At 49.1% G+C, this 11,060-nt stretch overlaps 1 protein-coding gene across 6 annotated transcripts in view; it reads right to left on the bottom strand.

Moving 5' to 3' along the window:
* Positions 1-2,936: 2,936 nt before the first annotated feature.
* The window catches only part of LOC140192536 (uncharacterized), a 65,254-nt gene continuing 57,130 nt past the window's right edge, over positions 2,937-11,060 (bottom strand). For 4 of the 6 annotated variants that reach the window (XM_072250098.1, XM_072250100.1, XM_072250099.1 and 1 more), the window contains 4 exons: positions 9,542-9,955; positions 6,371-6,513; positions 5,210-5,274; positions 2,937-3,952 (listed from right to left, as the gene is read on the bottom strand). In XM_072250098.1, coding sequence (XP_072106199.1) covers positions 3,760-3,952; positions 5,210-5,274; positions 6,371-6,513; positions 9,542-9,955 — 815 coding nt within the window. In that variant the 3' untranslated portion in view covers positions 2,937-3,759. The remainder of the gene's footprint in view (positions 3,953-5,209; positions 5,275-6,370; positions 6,514-9,541; positions 9,956-11,060) is intronic. The other 2 variants (XM_072250097.1, XR_011884325.1) reach the window with 2 other exon arrangements.

The raw sequence follows: 11,060 nt of genomic DNA, 5'->3' as shown, positions 1-11,060 counted from the left end.
GGGGGCTATAGAATACCCCCAGTAGAGTAACTGCCCCCTTCCTGTTCCTGACTTCCACCCTTATTGACTCAAAAGAGGATCCTGCTACATTACCCACCCTTTGTGTAGCTGTAATAGTATCCCTGACCAGTAATGCCACCCCTCATCCCCTTTTTCCGCCCTCTCTATCCCTTTTAAAGCACTGAAATCCAGGAATATTGAGAATCCATTCCTGCCCTGGTGCCAGCCAAGTCTCTGTAATGGCCACTACATCATAATTCCATGTATGTATCCAAGCCCTCAGTTCATCACCTTTGTTCCTGATGCTTCTTGCATTGAGGTACACACATTTCAACCCTTCTACCTTACTGTCTTTACACCGTTTATTCTGCTTCTCTTTCCTCAAAGCCTCTCTATATGTTAGATCTGGCTTTACTCCATGCACTTTTTTCACTGCTCTATCGCTCTGGGTCCTATCCCCCTCGCAAATTAGTTTAAATCCTCCAGAACCATGCTAGCAAACCTACCTGCAAGGATATTGCTCCCCTTCGAGTTCAGGTGCAACCCATCCAATCTGTACAGGTCCCACCTTCCCTAGAAGAGATCCCAATGATCCAAAAATCTAAAACCCTGCTCCCTGCACGAACTCCTCAGCCACGCATTCAACTGCCACCTCCTCCAATTCTTACCATCACTGTCACGTAGCACTGGCAGCAATCCTGAGAACGCCACCCTTGAGGTCCGGTTCTTCAGCCTTCTGCCTAATTCCCGAAACTCACACTTCAGGACCTCATCCCTCTTCTTGCCTATGTCGTTGGTCCCAACATGTATCACGACTTCTGGTTGCTTTCCCTCTCGTACCAGGATGTCGTGCACCCGGTCAGAGACATCCCGGCCCCTGGCACCCGGGAGGCAACAAACCATGCGGGTGTCCTTCTCACGTCCACAAAATCTCCTGTCTGCTCCCCTGACTATAGAGTCTCCAATGAGGACAGCTCTCCTCTTCTCCATCCCACCCTTCTGCACAACCGGGTCAGACTCAGTGCCGGAGGCCCTGCCACCGTGGCTCACACCTGGTCGGTCGTCCCTGCCAACAGTATCCAGGACGGTAAATTTATTATTCAGGGGAATGGCTACAGTTGTGCTCTGCACTACTTGTCTGCTCACCTTCGCTTTCCCCCCTCTGACTAGGGTATCTTGCACAAGAAATCCCAAATCCCTTTGCATCTCCAGCATGTTGAAACTTCTCCCCATCTAAATAATCGTTTGCCCGTTTATTTCTTATACCAAAGTGCCGACCATACACTTTCCCACTCGTATGGGAATAGTGCGGCGAGCGCTCTTGGAACGACGCACATCAAACACGTCAGTAAAGAAGACAGCTTCCAGTTTCAACATCTTCTCCATCAACCTCCTCTCCAAACCGCCAGCACCGGTGAGTCCCCAAAGTTGAATGAATCAGCGGTCAACCTTTCCCCTTTTGCAGGTAGGTTCTCCCCGGCTTGCCTCCCGTCCTGGTGACTAATGTATCTTTAGATCTTTCTGCTTTTTGGGCATCTTCTCCCTTGTGATGGTAACTGTGCCACTTCTCTTCCCTCACACACTACAACATCAGGCACACTGCTGGTGTCTTCCACAGTGAAGACTGATGCAAAATACTCATTTAGCTCATCAGCCATCTCCTTTTCCTCTGTTATTATTTCTCCTGCCTCATTTTCTAGCGGTACAGTATCCACTCTCATTTCTCCTTTATTCTTAGCATACTTGAAAAAAGCTTTTACTATCCACTTTGATGTTGTTTGTAGCTTGCTTTCATATTTCATCTTTTTCCTTCTAATGTTTTTTTAGTTGCTTTCTGAGGCTTTTTTAAAAAAACTTCCCGGTCCTCTAACTTCCCATTAATTTTTGCTTTATTGTTTGCTCTTTCTTTTGCTTTTACAATGGTTTTGAATTCCCTTGTCAGCCACAGTTGTGCTATTTTACTACTTGAAAACACATGTCCTGCACCTTAGTCATTTTTCCCAGAAAAGACATCCGTGCCAACATCTCCTTCCAATTTACCTCGGCCAACTCCTCTCTCGTACCACTGTAATTTCCCCTACTCCACTGGAATAGTGCTGCCTCAGACTTTACTTTCTCCCTGTCAAAATTCAAATTCCTGGGTGTCAGCATCCCAGATGATCTACACTGGGCCCAACACATTCATGCAAACACGAAGGAGGTTTCATGTTCCCGACGGAACAGGGGCCGGCGTCCAGGTTTCGGCAGTCCCATTTCCCGGAGAGTAGTTTGCTGTCACTTTCACTTTCGGACTCAGGATGCCAATTACTGCCTGTGACCCTCCTGCACGGAATGTATGCAGTTAAAAGCCTCCCGCTGAGCACTCAGTGCTCAACCGTAGGAGATCCATTGCTAGTAATACAGTTTGTGATTTTATCTTTGGCTTTCTACACTGTTGCCTTGTTTATTTCTAGTCTGCGTTTGTGTGTATTCTAGACCTAACCCTGCACTTTCCTTCACCATCCATAGCTCTCTCGTTTCAGAAGGGATTACAACATCGGGAGATTGGGAATACTCGGTCTTTCATTGAAGACTCGCAGATTTCTGCAGATGAACGCTGGGAGCATTCTGACTTTTCGCACCTGGTCTGGAGTTTGCAAGGCACATGGCCACCAGAGGCTGCACAGAGGTGTAGAGTCAACCAGGTCCATCACGGTCACGGCCCTCCCCAGCATCGAGGACATCTTCAAGATGCGAAGCCCCGGAGAAGGCAGCATCCATCACTGAGGCCCTTCACCCGCCAGGATAAGCTCCCTGTTCATTCCTACCATCGGGGAAGAGGCCCAGGAGTCTGAAAACTCAACGAGTCAGGAACACCTTCCTACACTCCACCATCCGATTTCTGAATGTATGAGCACCAACGCGACATTTTTGCATTTTTTTTGTAATTTACATTAATTTTACATTTTTTTTCAATTTATTGATAGTGCAAAAGAACAAATCCAGGTTGTATAAATCACAGATAATAAAACTGCCAGAGATTATAGTGGAAAACGTCTGAGACAAGACATTTAACACGCTGGTCTTCATCAGTCAGGACACTGAGTATGGGAGTCGGGAGGTCACGTCCCAGTTGTACGAGACGTCGGCGAGGCCGCACTGGGAGCACGGTGTTCAGTTTTGGTTGCCCTGCTGTAGGAAAGATGCTGCTGAGCAGGAACAGTTCAGGGGCAGATTTGCGAGGAACTTGCCGGGACTCGTGGGACTGGGATATGGAGCGAGGTCAGGAATTTTGAGGATTTATTCTGTGGCCTCACAGAGGCGTAGAAAACCACGACGGGCACGGATAAGGCGAACACGTGCACTCTATTCCCCCAGGGCTGGGGTATCGTGAACAACAGCGAACATGATTCAGGTGAAAGCGGCTGAAGAGAGAAGAGGGAAAGCGAGAGGAGTTAGATAAGAGGAAGAGGGGGATGCGGAGAGCGGGGTAGAGAGGGAGTAGGGAATGGGAAGAGAGATTGTGATTAGAAGTTGGAGGAGTTGTGGACAGGGAGGCAAGAAAGCAAGCGGAAGGGACATGGGATGGAATAGGAAAGGTGGGAAGGGAGGAGGATGAGAGGGAAAGTGTTTGGAGGAACGAGGGTGAAGAGAAATTGAGATGGCGAGTAAGAGAGCGATAGGAGGAGAGAGGAGAATACAGTAGGTGCGAGGGGCAGAGGAGATGGTTAGTGACAGTCGGAGAGAGAGATGGGCAGAAAGAGTGTGTTGTCATTTGAATCAAGTCGGCCCCTCGGGCTGTTGACACACAGCTTGGATCTTTTCAGAACTATCTGGACACCAACAGGCAGACTTCTCGCAGATGAAATGGTGTTGTTTCTGACTGCAAGGGTAAAACGCATTGTACCATTGACATTTCCTGCATTTGAACTTTCCGGCTTTCTCCTTGTACACGACACTAGAGGACACTTCTCTGTCAAGGAGGGGAAAAGAGTTTCAAAATGACAACTCCAGCAGACAGCTGTGTCAGCCCCCAAAATCACTGATGCCCTCCCTCACCATTGACTTGTAGCAGACCCCAAAATCTCCAACTACCCCACTTACCCAGCACAGCCACGTGTCAGTCTTTAGAATACTCCTACATCCCACTCTCTCCTTGCAGCCTTGTCTCAGACCCAAATTAATTGCTTGCCCCACACTCTCCCCGCATACCTGTTTCAGTCCCAATAATATTCCCACTGACCCACCCTCTCCTCACCGATCGGTGTCAGCCCCCAAAATAACCCCATGATCCCGCTTTCTCCCCACAGGCCCGTGTCGGACCCCAAAATACAGACACAGCCCCACTCTCTCCCCATGGCTCCGCGCCAGTCCACAAAATAACCCCACTACCCAAACTTCTGATTACAGACCTGTTTCAGTCAGAAAAGGACACCCACTTCCCACGCTGTGCACAGGACCCGTATCGTGTCACAAATTAAACCAACTGTGCAATCTAACAACAGCCCATGTCAATTCCCAAACTAATCCAATTGCCCAATCTCTCCGCATACATCTTTGTGTCCTACTCCCTCCCCACAGTGTCCATCCATTGGAAAGGGTACAGAGGAGATTTACCAGGATGCTGCCTGGTTTAGAGAGTATGCATTATGATCAGAGATTAAGGGAGCTACGGCTTTACTCTTTGGAGAGGAGGAGGATGAGAGGAGACATGATAGAGGTGTACAAGATAATAAGAGGAATAGATAGAGTGGATAGCCAGCGCCTCTTCCCCAGGGCACCACTGCTCAATACAAGAGGACATGGCTTTAAGGTAAGGGGTGGGAAGTTGAAGGGGGATATTAGAGGAAGGATTTTTACTCAGAGTGGTTGGTGTGTGGAATGCACTGCCTGAGTCAGTGGTGGAGGCAGATACACTAGTGAAGTTTACTAGACAGCTATATGGAGGAATTTAATGTGCGGGGGTTATATGGGGGACAGGGTTTGAGGGTTGGCACAACATTGTGGGCCGAAGGGCCTGTACTGTGCTGTACTATCTTATCTTCTATGTTCAAACTACTCTTAGTGACAAATTATCTCCCCACAGACTTGTGTCAGTCCTGAAAATACACACACTTCAACACACTCTCCGCAAAGCCTGCCCATTCCATTCTCGCAGCCCATGTCAGTCCCCAAAATAGTCCCATTGCACAATCTCTCTGCAAAACCCGCTATGATCCCCAAATCTCACCCGAATTTGCATTTTCCAATCCAGTATGATTTGTTCCGGTCATAGTCAGATCTGTCAATAAGGTCCTGAGAAATTAAATTGCTATCATTAATGAAAGCACAGCTTAAGGAGCATGACTCTGTGTCTGACCCCGGGAGTGCGTGATGGGACGGTGCGGAGGGAGATTCACTCTGCGTCTGACCCCGGGAGTGTGTGATGGGACGGTGCGGAGGGAGATTCACTCTGCGTCTGACCCCGGGAGTGTGTGATGGGACGGTGCGGAGGGAGATTCACTCTGCGTCTGACCCCGGGAGTGTGTGATGGGACGGTGCGGAGGGAGATTCACTCTGCGTCTGACCCCGGGAGTGTGTGATGGGACGGTGCGGAGGGAGATTCACTCTGCGTCTGACCCCGGGAGTGTCTGATGGGACGGTGTGGAGGGAGATTCACTCTGTGTCTGACCTGGGGTGGGGGGGGGGGTGTGATGGGACGGTGTGGAGGGAGATTCACTCTGTGTCTGACCCCGGGAGTGAGTGATGGGATGGTGCGGAGGGAGATTCACTCTGTGTCTGACCCCGGGAGTGTGTGATAGGACGGTGCGGAGGGAGATTAACTCTGTGTCTGACCCGGGAGTGTCTGATGGGACGGTGCGGAGGGAGATTCACTCTGTGTCTGACCCCGGGAGTGTGTGATGGGACGGTGCGGAGGGAGATTCACTCTGTGTCTGACCCCGGGAGTGTGTGATGGGACGGTGCGGAGGGAGATTCACTCTGTCTCTGACCCCGGGAGTGTGTGATGGGACGGTGTGGAGGGAGATTCACTCTGTGTCTGACCCCGGGAGTGTGTGATGGGTCGGTGTGGAGGGAGATTCACTCTGTGTCTGACCCCGGGAGTGTCTGATGGGACGGTGTGGAGGGAGATTCACTCTGTGTCTGACCTGGGGTGGGGGGGAGGGGTGGTGTGATGGGACGGTGTGGAGGGAGATTCACTCTGTGTCTGACCCGGGAGTGTGTGATGGGACGGTGTGGAGGGAGATTCACCCCGTGTCTGACCCCGGGAGTGTGTGATGGGACGGTGCGGAGGGAGATTCACTCTGTGTCTGACCCCGGGAGTGTGTGATGGGACGGTGTGGAGGGAGATTCACTCTGGTGTCGATATATCTTCTGTCGAATTGACACATACCTCTTCCTCTTCTGAATTTATTTCAAGAAGCTTTGAATTAAACTTCGAACAGTATTCTTTCGCTTCATGATAAGATTTTTTAAACTTCGATATGAAATAACAGCTGTCTTCAATTTTCATCCAGTCCAGAAAACACGGTTCTTCTGGAAATCAGGAACAAGGAGCAGTGAATACTTCTCCGTATCGTACAATACAACTGCCGGAAGTCAGATACACACCGACCCATCACACAAATTACCGGGGTCAGACTCCCTCCACCAAATTGCATCTGCCATGAATTTGCCCACTCACCTAACCTATCCAAGTCACCCTGCATCCTCTTAGCATCCTCCTCACAGCTAACACTGCCGCCCAGCTTCGTGTCATCCGCAAACTTGGAGATGCTGCATTTAATTCCCTCGTCTAAGTCATTAATATAGATTGTAAACAACTGGGGTCCCAGCACTGAGCCTTGCGGTACCCCACTAGTTACTGCCTGCCATTCTGAAAAGGTCCCGTTTATTCCCACTCTTTGCTTCCTGTCTGCTAACCAATTCTCTATCCACATCAATTCCTTACCCCCAATACCGTGTGCTTTAAGTTTGCACACTAATCTCCTGTGTGGGACCTTGTCAAAAGCCTTTTGAAAATCCAAATATAACACATCCACTGGTTCTCCCCTATCCACTCTACTAGTTATATCCTCAAAAAATTCTATGAGATTCGTCAGACATGATTTTCCTTGCACAAATCAATGCTGACTTTGTCCGATGATTTCACCACTTTCCAAATGTGCTGTTATCACATCTTTGATAACTGACTCTAGCATTTTCCCCACCACCGATGTTAGGCTAACCGGTCTATAATTCCCCGGTTTCTCTCTCCCTCCATTTTTAAAAAGTGGTGTTACATTAGGCACCCTCCAATCCTCAGGAACTAGTCCAGAATCTAACGAGTTTTGAAAAATTATCACTAATGTATCCACTATTTCTTGGGCTACTTCCTTAAGCACTCTGGGATGCAGACCATCTGGCCCTGGGGATTTATCTGCCTTTAACCCCTTCAATTTACCTAACACCACTTCCCTACTAACATGTATTTCGCTCAGTTCCTCCATCTCACTGGACCCTCTGTCCCCTACTATTTCCGGAAGATTATTTATGTGGCTCACATAAAAGTGGTACACCTGAGGACTGGAAGAAATTCAGAGTCCAGCAGAGGAGGACAAAGGGAATTATTGACCAGTTAGCCTCACATAGAATTTTTTGAGGATGTAACTAGTAGAGTGGATAGGGGAGAACCAGTGGATGTGTTATATTTGGATTTTCAAAAGGCTTTTGACAAGGTCCCACACAGGAGATTAGTGTGCAAACTTAAAGCAGACGGTATTGGGGATAAGGTATTGATGTGGATAGAGAATTGGTTGGCAGACAGGAAACAAAGAGTGGGAATAAACGGGACCTTTTCAGAATGGCAGGCGGTGACTAGTGGGGTACCGCAAGGCTCAGTACTGGGACCCCAGTTGTTTACAATATAATTAATGACTTGGATGAGGGAATTAAATGCAGCATCTCCAAGTTTGCGGATGACACGAAGCTGGGCGGCAGTGTTAGCTGTGAGGAGGATGCTAAGAGGATGCAGGGTGACTTGGATAGGTTAGGTGAGTGGGCAAATTCATGGCAGTTGCAACTTAATGTGCATAAATGTGAGGTTATCCACTTTAGTGGCAAAAATAGGAAGACAGATTATTATCTGAATGGTGGCCGATTAGGAAAAGGGGAGGTGCAATGAGACCTGGGTGTCATTATACACCAGTCATTGAAAGTGGGCATGCAGGTACAGCAGGCGGTGAAAAAGGCGAATGGTATGCTGGCATTTATAACAAGAGGATTCGAGTACAGGAGCAGGAAGATACTACTGCAGTTGTACAAGACCTTGGTGAGACCACACCTGGAGTATTGTGTGCAGTTTTGGTCCCCTAATCTGAGGAAAGACATTCTTGCCATAGAGGGAGTTCAAAGAAGGTTCACCAGATTGATCCCTGGGATGGCAGGACTTTCATATGATGAAAGACTGGATTGACTAGGCTTATACTCGTTGGAATTTAGAAGATTGAGGGGGGAATTTTATTGAAAAGTATAAAATCCTAAAGGGATTGGAAAGGCTAGATGCAGGAAGATTGTTCCCGATGTTGGGGAAGTCCAGAACGAGGGGTCACAGTTTGAGGATAAAGGGGAAGCCTTTTAGCACCGAGATGAGGAAAAACTTCTTCACACAGAGAGTGGTGAATCTGTGGAATTCTCTGTCACAAGAAACAGTTGAGGCCAGTTCATTGCAGGGAGTTAGATATGGCCCTTGAGGCTAAAGGGATCAGGGGGTATGGAGGGAAGGCAGGTACAGGGTTCTGAGTTGGATGATCAGCCGTGATCGTACTGAATGCCGGTGCAGGCTCGAAGGGCCGAATGGCCTATTCCTGCACCTATTTTCTATGTTTCTATGTTTCCCTCCGCACCGTCCCATCACACACTCCCGGGGTCAGACACAGAGGGAATCTCCCTCCACATCGTCCCATCACACACTCCCGGGGTCAGACACAGAGTGAATCTCCCTCCACACTGTCCGATCACGGACTCCCAGAGTCAGACACAGAGTGAATCTCCCTCCGCACCGTCCCATCACACACTCCCGGGGTCAGACACAGAGTGAATCTCCCTCCACACTGTCCGATCACGGACTCCCGGGGTCAGACACTGAGTGAATCTCCCTCCACACTATTACGCCACTCATATTCAGAGATCAGAGCTTCTCCCCTCGTCCTATCGAACGCAGAGTGAAGCTCCTCCTGTGCCGCGACAACATTGCACTCCCGGGTCCAGACACTAGGTGTCGCTCCCGTCACACCGTCCCTTCACGCACTGCCCGCATTCAGGCAGTAGGTGTCGCTCCCGCTACACCGTCCATTCACGCACTTGCCGGGATCAGACACTAGGTGTCGCTTGCGCTACACCGTCCCTTCACGCACTTGCCGGGATCAGACACTTGGTATCGCTTGCGCTACACCGTCCCTTCACGCACTTGCCGGGAATCGCCGCACGTCTCATCGTACAGTCCCGATATCAGCCCCAGACTACAGCCTCCCCTCCCATCTCTGCCTTGTGATTAGTAGCGTGGGAAGTGTGGATGTTATCTCACCCTTTCTACTGGACAGCAGTTGGCAGATTTCAGCCTTGGTTTCGTTGAGAGTTCCGTACTTCATTTCGAGGTGTCTGAAGTTGTCAAGGAGATGGGTTTGCATTTGGCGCTGATCAGAGAGATTGCTGCTCAGGACGGAGAGGTTGCTTTCCAGGACTAACACCTTGTTTTCAAGGGTGGAGTGGTTGCTTTCGAGAACAAGTAACTTGCTTTCGAGGACGGAGACATTCTTGAGACAGGTCCTCAGGGAGAGATCCAGGCGTGAATTCTCGGTTGTCCTGTATTCAAGGGTTGAGTTCAGCTCGTCGTTTTGCAGTCGGCGTTGGCGCTGGGTCCTGTTCATCTCCTGATATTCTTCCAGAAGTCTCTGGTACTTTTGATCGGAGGCGATCAGAGACTGACGGATCTGTAACACTGAGAGAGGTCGTGAAGGGGATGTCATTGTCACGGTGAATCGTCTGTCAGTGCTACAGTGAGCGGTGTGTCGGTATCACGTGAAGGGGTGTGACTGGGAATAAAATAATCCTTTTCTCTTCGGCTGCAAGTGACTAGTTCTGTTCCGCGGGGTCGGTGTTGAAACAACTTCTTTTTATGCCGTATATTAATGATTTAAATGATGGAATAGAGCCTTGTTGCCAAGTTTGCAGATGATATGAAGACTGGTGGAGGGGCAGGTAGTGTTGAGGAAACGGGTAGGATGCAGAACGACTTAGACAGATTTAGAGAAAGGGCAAGAAATTGGCAAATGAAATATAATGTTGGGAAATGCATGGTAATGCCCACTTTGGTAGTAGAAATAAATGTGTGGACTATTTTCTAAACGGGGAGAAAATCCATGAATCTGAGATACAGACAGACTTCCGAGTCCTTGTGCAGAACACCCTGAAGGTTAACTTGCAGGTCGAGTTGGTGGCGATGAAGGCAAATGCAATGTTAGCATTCATTTCAAGAGGTCGAGAATACAAGAGCAGGGATGTGATGTTGAGGCTTCATAAGGCACTGGTGAGGCCTCACCTTGAGTATTGTGAACAGTTTTGGGCCCCTCGTCTTAGAAAGGATGTGCTGGCATTGGAGAGGGTCCAGAGGAGGTTCACAAGGATGATTCCGGGAATGAAAGGGTTATCGTACGATGAACGTTTGATGGCTCTGGGTCTGTACTCGCTGGAATTCAGAAGGATGAGGGGGGATCTCATTGTAACCTTTCAAATGTTGAAAGGCCTAGACAGAATAGATGTGGAAAGGATGTTTCCCATGGTGGGGGAGTCTAGAACAAGAGGGCACAGCCTCAGGATAGAGGGGCGCCCTTTCAAAACAGGGATACGGAGAAATTTCTTTCGCCAGAGGGTGGTGAATTCGTGGAATTTGTTACCACGGGCAGCTGTGGAGGCCAGGTCATTGGGTGTATTTAAGGCCGAGATTGATAGGTTCTTGATTGGACACGGGATCAAAGATTACGGGGAGAAGGCCGGGAACTGGGGCCAAGGAGGAGATGGGGGAAGAAAAAGGATCAGCCAAGATC

The sequence above is a fragment of the Mobula birostris genome, unplaced genomic scaffold, assembly GCF_030028105.1.
Source record: "Mobula birostris isolate sMobBir1 unplaced genomic scaffold, sMobBir1.hap1 scaffold_1604, whole genome shotgun sequence".
Classification (NCBI taxonomy): domain Eukaryota; kingdom Metazoa; phylum Chordata; class Chondrichthyes; order Myliobatiformes; family Myliobatidae; genus Mobula; species Mobula birostris.
This window is presented reverse-complemented; position numbering and strand designations above follow the sequence as displayed.